The sequence below is a fragment of the Rousettus aegyptiacus genome, unplaced genomic scaffold (genome assembly GCF_014176215.1).
Source record: "Rousettus aegyptiacus isolate mRouAeg1 unplaced genomic scaffold, mRouAeg1.p scaffold_m13_p_8, whole genome shotgun sequence".
Classification (NCBI taxonomy): Eukaryota; Metazoa; Chordata; class Mammalia; order Chiroptera; family Pteropodidae; genus Rousettus; species Rousettus aegyptiacus.
The window spans coordinates 8651251-8664603 of NW_023416311.1; the positions used below are offsets into that span (position 1 = coordinate 8651251).

The 13353-nt window shown below is 45.4% G+C and overlaps 1 protein-coding gene across 6 annotated transcripts in view; it reads right to left on the reverse strand.

Annotated features, from left to right (window-relative positions):
* Window positions 1-13353, reverse strand: part of CLEC16A (C-type lectin domain containing 16A) — a 199328-nt gene that overhangs the window by 184369 nt on the left and 1606 nt on the right. For all 6 annotated transcript variants that reach the window (XM_036226100.1, XM_036226098.1, XM_036226099.1 and 3 more), the window contains exon 2: window positions 1777-1905. In XM_036226100.1, coding sequence (XP_036081993.1) covers window positions 1777-1905 — 129 coding nt within the window. The remainder of the gene's footprint in view (window positions 1-1776; window positions 1906-13353) is intronic.

Here is a 13353-nt window from a genome sequence, read left to right on the forward strand (position 1 = left end):
AACGGAGCAACAAACTACACGACGCAGTATTGGATTATAATCTGAAGTATAAAATAAATATCCATGAATTCATATTGATTAAATGACTAAATAAATAATCGGGGAGAAGAAACAAATCTTCAATGCAGAAGAATTTCAAATAATGTAGATAGACTCCCCGCTTCCAGAAGGTGAGGCGTACCTCCCACGTTCCCAGGGGGCATAGGTATTCCTCAGAACTGTCAAGGTCATAAAAACAAGAGGAGACAAGACACTGCCACAGACCAGAACACACTAGGGAGGTGTGACAACTAAATGCACTGCGGGAGTCTGCATTGGGATCCTAGAGCAAAAAGAGGCTACTAATGGGAAAGTCTGGCAAAATCCAAATCAAGTCTAGAGTGTATTCGATAATCAGGTACCGATATCAGCTGCTCAAATGCACCGTGGTAATCAAAGATATTAACAATGGGGGACACAGGGGAGGGGCATATAGGAACTTTCTGTACTATCTTCATGAATTACTCCAAAATAAAAAATGTATTAAAAACAAATTCTCTTGGGGACTCTGTTAGGCAGCCATTTAAGAATTACTGGACCTCAAAGAGCTCAGGAGTTTTTTAAGCGGGCATTCTAGTAGACGGGGACACGGTTTCTAATCTTTAACACAAGGGTCTCTCTCCTTTCCAAAAATATAATGACCAACCAATTCCCCATGGATACTTAAAGGATGCTAGTCCCATTTATAAGAAACACCTTGCTTTATTACTCATGTTGTCCTTTGGGGGTCATGGCCAGTGTCACAAGTTTACACTTTCCACAAATAGTTTTATCTTAGTTAATCTTACTGATGAAAATATAGAGCTATGCAGAAAATCAGCATATCTAATAAGGATCCAGGTTGGAAATGGAATACCTTTATTTTTTTAAAAATGGGTTTTAAGGTGGCCTTGATACTTATAATTGAGATTGTTTTATATGAAAATATAAAATACTTTTGGTGGTTGTGTTTGGTGGTTGTCATAACCCAACTTCTTCTGCACTCAGATCCTGAGCCAAGGCTACTGGGAATTAGTTCATAGTTTATAGCCTTTTCTTTTTAACTTTCCAATAGGGACACCTTTTTTTTTATTATTATGAACTGCTAACATTTCTTAGTGCCTATTCTATATCAGGCGCTAGGCAAGAAACTTTCTCTCTCTCCTTTAAAGATGAAGAAACTGAGGCTGGACTAAGAGGAAACTGAGGCTGGCCTAAGACTGTTCATCGAGGAAGCACAAGAATGAAGAGAAACTCTTGTGTGGGTTCCAGCAAGAGGCGCTGCTTCGACACCGCACTAACAGCTGTGTGACCTTAGACACAACTGGGACAGCAGGGCCTCCACCCTGGGTCCTGAGAGACATAGGGGGATTATCTCATCAAGAGCTCAGCACTGAGCCTCATCCATCAGTAAACATAAAACAAGTCCACCCTAAAATCTCCCCTAGGGCAGGGTCCTTTCAGGTCCCTTAGAGTCTAAGCATCCAGGACACGTCTCCTTCCTTGGGGGTGATAATCAGATACCACTGGAAAAATGATCCACGATATTGTCAAATTTTCTAGAGAGACTCATTTCCATAATTACCCCATTTTCAGCTTCCATTTCTACGGTGTTTCAAGGATATTTTTATAGATAGAGAGGTACAGATATATATTTGTATAAGACCAAATTGGCATGAAATTCTGACATCAGAAATGACTCCTGATATTCATTTAGAAGAATATTCAAAAGAAGAAGAATCAAAAAACATCCCTTACTCAAATACAGAGCTGTCATTCTGATCTCCCCAAATCAGGATCTCGGTGATGGAACGGATGGTCTCCACCAGCAGGTTCCGGTTCTGTTCTGTGACTGTAGTATTTTTGGTCAAAACGTGGTACAGATACCTGAGAGAAAGGAAAAAAAAAAGATTACCAACTGAAATGAAAGCCAGGCTCAATGACCACTAGCAATACTTGGGGGACAATATGGCTGTGCTTTTTCAGATCTGGTTAGCACAATTTCCATTCAGATGAGACAGGACTCACCACTCAAGAAAAATGGCTTTGAAGCATTAAATAACCAGGAACACACCAACCCCAACTGAGGCATCAGAATGGTCAAGCCCTTGAAGACGGCCATCCTCACTCATAAGAGAATCACCCGGAAAGCTGGATAAAGCGAGATTATGGGAGCCCACCTGGAGATTCAGATTCAGGGGGGGCTGAGGGAAGAGCAGGCACTGGTCTTTTTCACGTGCTCCCAGGTGATTCTGATGCTCGTGGAGCATGTAGAGAAACATGGCCCAGGGCTGAATGCCTAACATAAGACCCGCAAGAGGTAGAGCCACAGTTTAGGGAGGGTAGGTCCCAACCGAAGTAAAAATCAAAATCACCTGCAATCAAGATTACCCTTGAATTGCCCATAATCCCCCATAAAGTGCAGACCGCCCATCGAAACTGATGGCTCACGTGAACTGGGTTGCTTGCAGGGCACCTATGTTATCTATGGAGCACAGCTTGTTGAATTCACAAAGTCAAGTGGGCCTGAGACCATGGCGCTGTACCTGACCCACCCATATGGTCCTGGAAGGCTTACGCTGCCCCAGACCTGTGCCAGCCGCTGAGGCAGAGACAAGAAGGCCCAGCCCAGTCCTCTACTGGTGGTGAGGGTAACTCAAAGAGTCGCTGAGGCCTGTCATAAGCAGTGTGGGGCCCAGGGGCCTGGCTGGATGTCCTAGGAACGCCACCTGGCACAGCTTTCAAGAGGCAGCATTGCCAGGGCCCACAGACTGAGGAAATTTCAGCTGCTACGGAAGCCTCAGACTCAGGAAGGAAAAGGGGATACGAAGAGGGAGTGACTCATCTCCTGACTTATTATCACCACCTTCAGTTTAGGGGTGGGGGCTAGTAAAAGCAGGACAGGGCAAGATTGGAGAGTCAAAAATCTCTAAAAACTGGTAAGAGGTAGAACCTTGAAGGTGGAACAATAAAGAACAATCTGCTGCTTAAGGAAGCTGGGTTTGAATTAAAAATTGCCTGCAACTTTACCATGCAATAACTAGAACAGAAATCTCCACGAACAGAAGTCACTACCTGGGCCCAAATCTACTGCAAGGCTGCACGTGGGGGCAGAGGCCAGTTTCCTTCTGCGATTAGGCAACTCCACGGCACTGAACCACCCTGGACGAACCGCCAGGGGGACCCACTCAGAAATCTCTCGTCACGTGTCCTTGACTCATCCTCCCCAAGAGACTCAAAGAGCAGAGTTCCTCTAATTGTGATTCACAGGCCTCCTGCATCAGAATCACCTAAGCTGCAGATGCTGGTTCCCCACCCCAGACCCACGGAACTGACTCCCGGGTGCGTCGTGTGCCGGTGAGTCGGCTCCGACTCCGGGCGAGCCCATGAATGCGTGCTGTCCGCAGCGTCCCGTCCTCCACGGCCCTGCTCAGCTCCTGGAGACTCGGGCCTGTGGCTTCTTTCAGAGAGTCGATCTCTCTCATATTCAGTCTTGCTCTTTTGCTGCTGCCTTCTGTTTTTCCCAGCATTACTGTCTTTTTCAGAGAACCCCGCCTCCTCGTGGGGTGCCCCAAACAGGACAGCTTCAGTTGTGTCATTTTTGCCTCCAGTGACATTTCAGGCTTAATTTGCTCTAGGACCCAGGTGTTCGTCTTTCTGGCAGTCCCGGGTACCCGTAGAGCTCTCCTCCAACACCATATTTCAAATGAATCATTTTTTTTTTTCTCCATCGGCCTTCTTCAAGGTCCAACTTTTGCAATCTTTGCATCGTAATTAGAAATTCAAGGGTGTAGATGATCTTAGCCTTGGCCTCTAATGACACACACACCTGTGCTCTTGGTGATCTTTCCCGACTCTTCCATCTTTGGCTGCAGTCACCACTGGAATTGACAACTGGACCAAAGTTAGCAAAATCTTTAACAATTTCAGTGTCTTCACTGTTTATGTTAAAGTTGTGCGTTTCTTCTGTAGTCAAATCGTCATCTTCTTGATATTCAAATACAAGTCCCGCTCTCGGCATTTTCTCCTTTCACTTTCATTGGAAGCTGTTTCAGATCGCTGCTACTTTCTACCAGTAAGATGGTGTCATCAGCACATCGTAAGTTATTGATATTTCCTCCATGAATTTTCATTCCTCCTTCCTCTGGGTCTAGCCCAGTTTTTCATACGGTATGTTCTGCGTACAGATTAAACAAATAGGAAGATAAAATGCACCCTTGGTTGACACCTTCGTCTGCAGGAAACCATTCTGTCTCCGTACTCTGTCCTGACAGTGGCTTCCTGTCCACAACACAGATTGCACATCAGGACCCGCTGGTTTCAGAGAAACCCACGGACTCCTGGGTGAAGGGCCCCAAATCTGCATTTTGAAGGAACTTCCATTAGTTTCAGAGCCATTGAGTCACTCACACCGTGGCCATCAGCGACACTCCACGCAGTCCACAGCATGCCTGTTCCCTGCTGTGACAGGCACCGTTGGTACCACGGGAGAGGCAGAGCCTCCCCGCTCTGGTGTTTCCTTCTGTGTGGAGGATAACAGCGATGAGCATCACGCTCTCATACCCCCGGTCCCATGGGAGGCAGTGGCCTGGCTGAGTGGGTCTGCTCCAAAGACCCCTGGTAGGGATAGTAGAGTTAAAATCTTTAGGACTAGTCTACAGCCACACAAACCTGAACAAGCCCAATCCCCCCTGATCTCGGAAGCTAAGCAGGGTTGGGCCTGGTTATTGTTTGGATGGGACACCACTTAGGAAGACCAGGTGCTACAGGTGCAAAAAAAAAAAAATTAAAATAAATAAATAAATAAATAAGGGACTAGAAATTGACAAGGTCCTTGCAATCTGTGAGGTCAACCAAAGGTTGCCTTGCCTAAAAAATAAAATAAAATAAAATAAAATAATAAATAAATGAAAACTTTTAAGACTAGCCCTGACGTCTATACACTGTGCTGTCTGCCCGGAATGCCCTTGCTGCAACTCTTAATCCTATTTCAAAACCCAGCACAGGCAGCTCTTGGTACAGCACTCCTTACAGAACCTCCCCAGCCTCCTACCCAAGTGGGTTTGATTGTTCCCTCCTCTCTGGCATCTCCGTAACCATATGCATTTGCTGCTGCACAGACCAGCCTCGTTTGCAGTGATCTGCCTCCCTGACTAGACTTCAGTCCGTCAAGGTCAGAATTATCATCTTATTGATCTTGGTGCCCCAATATACTCCAAAATGTCTGGTACTCAGTAAGTGCTCAGTAAGTGCTGAATTGGCTGGGGGGGTGGGGGTGGGGGGGGTGTCATCATAAACATAAGGTACATCAGAACCTTCAAAGACTGAACACAGTCAAGGGTCCAAAAGCCAAATACAGCGAGTGTCAGTGAGTGGAGAGAAGCTCAGGCTTTCAGAGTCCGACGGACAGACTTGGAGCTGACCTCTGGCCCTGCTATTTCCTAACTGTGGCCTTGGACAAGGCGCTTCTCTTCAGAGCTGTTTCCATGAAGCAGTGGTGACGTTCAAGGACCTCTCACTGAGTTGCTCCAGGGAGTTGATGTGACAATGCACAAAAAGAGCCAAGCATGGCATGTGACACTCAGCAGATGCAGAGGTGGCAGCTACTACTATTATTATGTTGTGGCTGTTACGTGGGGGCTGTTATTAACATCATTATTAAGGTATACGAGGAATATTCCAAAACTTAGGAAGGAGAGATCAGGCCGGACCTAAACGGTCATAAAAAGACGTTAAGGGAAGAGTTATGGGAAGGTACAGAGAAACCAGAGCAGCGAGTAGAAAATCTAGCCTTAGCGGGGTGATCTTGAGCAAGTCGTAATCTCTGGGAACTTCGGTTCTCTCACCAGTCAAATGGGAGAAGCAGCAGTGTCACGATGCTTTCGTACCTGCCCATTACGGTGTCGTTAGGAGGAGTAAGTGAGTAAAAAGACAGACATCTAAGCTGGCAGTTACTATCTACGACACCAGTGCTGGCTATTATTATTGTCGTTAACATCACTGCGTCATTAAATAACCTCTGGAAAAAATTCTAGTAACTCTGAGGAGGCCCGTACAGACAAACCCAGGGGAAAGAGCAGGGTAGCAAGTCCTGAAAAGAAAATTCTAGAAGCTCTCATGTGCGGCGTGTGGCCTACATGCCTGGTTCTGTGTGAAGGGCTTCGCATGTTCATAGTTGCAGTAACTTGGGGATGTGCAAATCGTGATCGCCGCACAAGCCAGGACAGCAAGCGAGGGGCATTCACGAGCTCGGCCACAGCCAAAGGGCCACCACGGGGCCCGGTCTGAGAGTTCCGCCTGTCCCAGCTGCCCCTCCAACACATGTGGCCCTCTGCCTATTGCAGTGGAGCAGTTCTGCTGGGTACACAGTGACAGTGCATTGGGGCTTTATTGCATAATAACTGAAGTGAGTGCCTTTTCATATATTTATGGCTATTTGAATATCTTCTGCAAGGTCCTTGTGCAAGTCTTTGTGCTCATTTTTTATTAGGTAGAGTTACCTTTTTCTTATTTATTTGATAGAGTTTTTTATATATTGTGAACACAAACCCTGTACTGGATATGTATATGGCAAATATTTTTCTGAATGTGGCTTTCCTTTTCCCTCTTCTTATAGTGGTCTTTTGATGACCAGAAGTTCTTAATTTTAATGTAGTCCAATTTATCAGTCTTTCCCTTTGATAGTGTTAATCGAGCTTAAGAAATCCCTCCCAACTCAAAGATCAGGAAGAAATGCTATTATCTCTAAAAAAAAAAAAAAAAAGTCACTGCTTTACCTTTCACGCTTTGACTTAGAACTGATTTTTATGTTTGCTGTGAGGTATTTCATCGTCATTTACTGAAAAGGTCCTCGTCTTTCCAATGCACTGCAATGTCACCTTTGTCATTAATCAGGTGACTATACATGTGGGACTTTCTGGATGCTCTTGTTCCATGGATGTATTTGTTTACTTTTGTGCCAATACCATGCTGTCCAATTACTACAGCTTTATAATAAATCTTGCTATGTGACAATGTAAGTCCTCTGACTTCTTTCCTTCCTTTTTTCATTATTGTATTCTTGGCCCCGTTGCATTTCCATGTAAATTTAAAAATCACCTGCTCCATTTCCACAAAAACACCTAAGATTTCCTTTAAGACTGACCTAAATCTATAGCTAAATATGGAGAGACTGATACCTTTACAGTAGTGTGACATTATGACATTCACCACATTTTTTTCAATATTTGCTGGAGAGGGGTCTTGCATATCTTTTGTTAGATTTAGTCCTACATATTCAATGTTTTTTGATGCTATCATAAATTGTAGTATTTGAAATATTCATTTTCTAATTGTTTATTGTTGGTAAATAGAAATATGCACTAGATCTCAAGCTCTTAAGTTCTACGATGATTATACACGTACCTGCTCATCTTTTCTCTCCACTATGCCCAGCACAGCACACTGTTTTAGATAATGTTTTAGAAAAGCAGTTCCCAACCTTTTTGCCACCAAGGACCGGTGCTCCTATGAGAATCTAGTGCCTGAAGGTCTAAGGTAGAGCTTAGGCGGTGATGCTAGTGCTGGGGAGCAACTGTAAATACAGATGAAGCTTCGCTGGCTCACTGCTAACCTGCTGTGCAGCCTGGCTCCTAACGGGCAACAGACCAGTAGTACCAGTCCACAGCCTGGAGGTTGGGAACCCCTGTTTCAGAAGAGACCCTCAATGTATGTTTGCTTAAACATACTGGGGGGTGGAGGGGATGGAGAAGCCTAATGGATTAGGATTTAATATTTTAATGCTGTATCTAATCCCAGTGTTTTGGAAAATCAAGTAATTCAACCACCTCCAGGATATTAACATAGGTTAATAACGTTCTATTTAGAAATGTAACACTCATTTTAGAAAGGTTGGAAACTTCAACAACAACAAAAGAGAAATGACAACTGTCAATCATGCCACTGCCCAGAGATGACCACTGTCGGAAATACAAGGTATTTCCCTGGGTCTTTTCCTTTGCTATGGATATTTATACAGTTGAGTTCATGTTGTATGTCAATTTCCAAGCCCGTCTTTTCTCCCTACCTCTGGCTAAAATAAAAGCATTTTTTGTTGTTGTTACTGACAACTGTTGCAAACATCTATATGGCTACATAGTATACCATTGAAAAGACAAACATTGGCAGTTACTCTTCTGCTGAGCATTGGGATTTTTAAGGGTTTAGATGATCAACAATGTTACAAAGTTGTATCCCTATCTCAGATAAGTTTCCCCAGGACAGAGTGATTGGACACTTAACTACAGCAAATGAAGACTTTTCTCTTACAATATAACAACTGTTACAATGATAACATTTTCCCTCAAACTCTGTGTGCACATTTTTATCATCATCATCACCAGAGCTGCTGTAGCCTCCTACGGCCAGATCCTGCTCTGAGTGCCTCAGATGCAGTCACTCATTAAACCCAGTGGATGCTCTGGAGAGCTGAGGTTCTGGGAGGCTAGAACCTGCCCAGAGTCCCTACAGAGAGAACCCAGGCAGCCTGACTCCAGACCCCACGCTTATACCCATCATAGTATAGAAAATGCAAATGATGAAGTAAACAACACTTTTCTTAGCCAAGCATTTACACGAAGTCATGAATGCCTGGCATACAAGAAAATCAAATAGATAAACGAGCCAAAAAGGCATGAAAATAAGTATCAGATCTTAAGGCAAGTCTTATAACTGGCCCTTACTCCATTTCTTCAGAAAACAGCCAGCATTACCATATCTCTTAACAGAAGCTGTATAGAATGTAAAGCCCCAATATCCGACCCTTGCATATTACCAAACTTTACCATGAGACGAGCTTAAGAGTTTGAAACGCCTGGAGACTGGAGAACTACTGCCTATTGCCAATGTGCAACCAACACACTAGAGGCTCATCATCTAGGACTACAGACAGTAAACAAATCCTACCCCAACAGACCCTGCTTTCCCAAGAGAGTCACTTATTTCACAAGTTAAACCATTACAGTTAATAACAATTATGTCCACTTCAGAGACAGATATACTAAGTTCAAGTTCATACAAGTTTTATGACTTGTAACATAATATACCTTTAGGATGTTCCTGTTGGAAGATCCTGAAACCTTCTGCAAGCTACAGTGTGAGAAAGGACAAATGGAGTGACAAAGGCCTCGGGGGCTAGAAATCCACTGCCCCAAAGCACATCCCCCCCAAATAACGATATCTAGTGTGGAGGAGAGGGCGGGTACATGGAGCCTGTTTGACCTCCTCAGCACCAAGGCGTAGATAGATGCCCCAGATATTCCCCCAGAGTGTCCCATTCTGTGACCTCCATTTGGTCAGTGTTCGGCCTTCTGGCCAGAAGGACAAGGAGAAGCTCCAACCAGCGTGGAACCGCACTAGAGGCTTAGAGAAAGGTGTTACAGGCGGTGCTTCCCCTGATGAATCACCCTGAAAGATGTCAAGCAGGGCCAGCGAGTGAGACTGGGTCCGAGATGCCAGGGAGCTGGCAATCATGGCCAGCATGCGTGTAGGCAGGGCTTTTGGCCCTAGAAAAAGTCGCAGCCACAGTACGAACACTGTAACCAAACTGGCAAGGACAGGCTGTTGTTAAGGAAAGCTTGGCAAGAACTTGCCTCTTGTGTTCATCCTGTGACAAATACTTGTTGATCACTTACTACATGCCAGGCCCTGTGCCGGCATCTGACAATTTCCAGGTGAACAAGCCACATACATCCCTGACCTCATGAAGCTTATATTCAAATTAGGAGACAGACAACCTAATATATAACCAAGTAAGACCATTTCTGATGGCAAAAGGACATGCCTGAGGAACCCTGGCCAGCTTTCTAGGGATAAAGCATCTAACGGCTACTCTAACTCTTTGGCTATGAGAAGAGTGTATACGACAATGTGTTAATTGAGTGAGACAGCGAGGACAAGAACATGGGAAGTTAGAGAAGATGGTAAAACTTTTTCTTAGCTGAAGTTACCAGGGCAATTTTTATGGAAGAGTTGGTATTTCGAGGATAGTTAGGCATTTGGATGGGCAGAAAGAGGAGGGGAGCTCTAGTGGAGGGAACAAAGATGCGGACAGGCGGGCATATGTGATGCACATAATAACAGTGAGTATGAAGGACCGTCAGTGTGAAACGGCACCGAAATATCCTTGGATTACAGTGGGCTGCTACCCTAATTTACCAGAAGATGGCAGCAGCCCCCCCGAGTGGACACTCGCCTCCAGTTTCGCCTCCTCCACTCCATTCTCCAACTTTGACAGGCCCATAGCACTGCTCTGGTTAAAAACCTTCAATGGCTCCCCACTGGTCTCAGCCTAATGTTCTAATTCCATAACACAATTTACAGGGCCCAGCAGGACCTGGCCTCTGTCACCTCTTCCGCCTTATTACTCTCCTCCAGAGTCCTACACCTCCTCCTCACCCATGTACATACACAGCCCTTACTGAACAACCCAGGTCTCTCTGCTCCAGGCTTCTCAAACACCGCTTCCTCTGCCTGAGCATCCTCCCTTCCACCCTGAGCCCCACCACCCCAGCACGGCGATAACCACTCATCCTTCGGGTCTCCGTTTAAATGGGTATCCAGCTACCAAGGATGCTCCTATTCCCTAGCCTGGCTCTGAGGACCCTCCTCTGTGCTACCAAACCAGATAGATGGGAACAGAGTCTGGAGCACTCTAAAGGCCTGGAAAAACTCTGACTTCACATAGTGGGTGCCTTGGACCCACCACAGGGAATAGAATATTCTAAGAAAATGAATCTGGCAATATTGTACGCCAAGCTTTAAAAATAATCAGTGCTATTTTAGACAAAAGTTGAATGTACCAATTAGGTGAACATCTGCTTGCTGGGTATACATTCCCTATCTCTTTGGGTAATAACTACTAATTTTCCCATGGGGAACCACCCCTTCCTCTCATTCTCTGACCACTAGCTTGCGTAGAGCTGATGCCACCCCAGGACCAGGGAAAGCCCAACTGGAGCACCCCACAATCCCTGCCATAGTCACTAGTTCAGGGATGGGCATGAGATCCTGCTGAGAATTGCACCAATACAGGAGAAAGGAGAGATAACTGGAAACGGGAAGATGGCTTCACCTGAACACCTGGACTCAGCCATGGCGGAGCCAGGACAGAAAGGAGCCAATCGGTTCCATTTGGGGCTTAAGGCAATTCCATCTGGGTTTCTGTTACTTGCACCCAAGAATCTTAAGCCATACAAAAAGGTGATCGGAATTATGGCAATCACAACACAAGAACAAAAAATTTTCATCAGTTGTGGACTCACAGTTGCTGGTTCAGGTGATGTTTCAGTAACAATCACTGGACTCTCAGTAAAGGTTCTGCTCAGCGGTATGCATTTGTTAGTCAATGTCACAGCCTCGCCACTAGTCTGGGCAATAAACCGCCCATGACGTGCTGCAAATAACCTCTTAGTATTTCAATCTGCCTCAACTAAATCACGAACTCGATTCAGTAGACAAAGACCACAGGCACACAGTTTTCCATTGTTTAGCAAAAGTAAAACACTGTCTAACAAGAAAGTTCCTTTCTAGTCTCAAAGCTGGGAATATTATGTAGAATAACATGGTTCGAAAAGACTCCACTCTGGTTTCTAGCTCTCCAGACTATCTCAGTTTTCTGTAAATCTCAAACTGTTCTTAAAAATTAAGTCCATTAAAAAGGGGGGGGGGCATTCGCAGATGCTTTGTGTGCCCTCAAAAAATGTCAATTCTAAATTCTTTTACACATCTTAATATTTTCTTTTACATATCTTAATTTCTCTTAGGTCTGGGCAAGAGTGAATTAGAAACTGTCACCTGTCATTGGTAGGCAGACTAATTTGTACCACATCCCCAGGACTTTCCCAGTTTTAATATTTAAAGTCCCATGCACTGGGAAACCCCTCAGTCCCAGGCACACCAGGATGCTAGGTTGCCCCACGTGTCAGATAAAGCCCAAGCCTCATTCCACCTCCAGCCTTGTTTCCCACAACTACCAGTCTCGCCTTGAACCCCACAAATTCCAGGGTCCCCCCTCCATTAACACACACACAGCCTGCTGCCCCACACGGTGGTTCCTGCTCAACCTTGAAGACTCCACTCTGGTGCTGCCTCCTCCAGAAAGTTTCCAAACGGGACCACAGAACCCTGTGCCTACAGCGGTCCCAGCACCTGCCATGAAGTGCAGTCGCTGGCTCTGTGCTCTCTCCCATCGGCCTGCGAAATCCTTCAGGGAATGAGCTATTCTGTACCCAAAACCCAAAATGTTTACTACAGAGCCAAATGGAAGCCATCACCAGTGTTGGGGTGGGCACTGGCTGTTTGTAGCACTCTTTTCCAAGTCACCTTGGGATCTGCTAAGCCCCACATCAGTACATAAATCGCCAGGTTATTCAGGCTGTAATATGGATTAAGCTGATCTGCCTGATCCAGGGCAGGTAGCTCAGATTTCCAAAGAGGGCTTGATGGCCATGCAACCTAATCAATTACCTGGGCAGTTCCCAGGATACTTTAAAGGAACCCGAGAACCTTTACCATTACCTGGCTGGCAGGAAGGTGAAGGTATTCCATTGGGCAGTGAGACTCAACCCAAGTGAAAGTCTCCCAAATCGTCTTACAAGGAAGCTTCATTCAAAAAGACAGTGTAATGAGTACAAGTACCCAAGTCAAATCCTGGTTTTGACATTTTCCAGCTGTTGTCATTTGGGGGCAAGTAGTTAACCTCTTTGAACCTTAGTTTCCACTTTTATAAAATGGAAACAATAATAGTTTCTATAACTCATAGACTCGTGAGGACTACAGGAAAAACAACACACAGGAAGTCCTTAGCAAGTACCTGGCACAGAAAATGCATTCAGTAAATATTAAAGTAATGTAAAAGGGTTAGAGCCAGGCAGTTAGGTGAGAGCCTGCAGGTACCTGAGTGCTGGCAGGAGGCCCAACCCCCCTTCCTCCCTCAGCCACATCCACCCACTCTCCACATTCCTGAAATCCTTAAGCCCTTCCCTTTCCCGTCCAGCTGCCCTCCCTTTTAAGATTACTGCTTCCCTACACACGCCCCCTCCTTGTCCTGGGCCTCTCTCCTCCCCATGTCTTCTCACACCACCACTCCCTAAAATCATCCCTCACCCTGGATCTGCCCTCCTGCTCCCCCACTCTCTGAGATCCAGACATTTATTAAATGCATGCTCCATGCTAGAAAGGACATAGCTGAGAATCACAGCACCCCCATCCCTGGCCAAATGAGAAGCCCCCAACTAATTTCCTTCCCACCAATCCTTTCCATGGACCCCTGTCTCCCTCCTGCTGTTCCCCACCTTC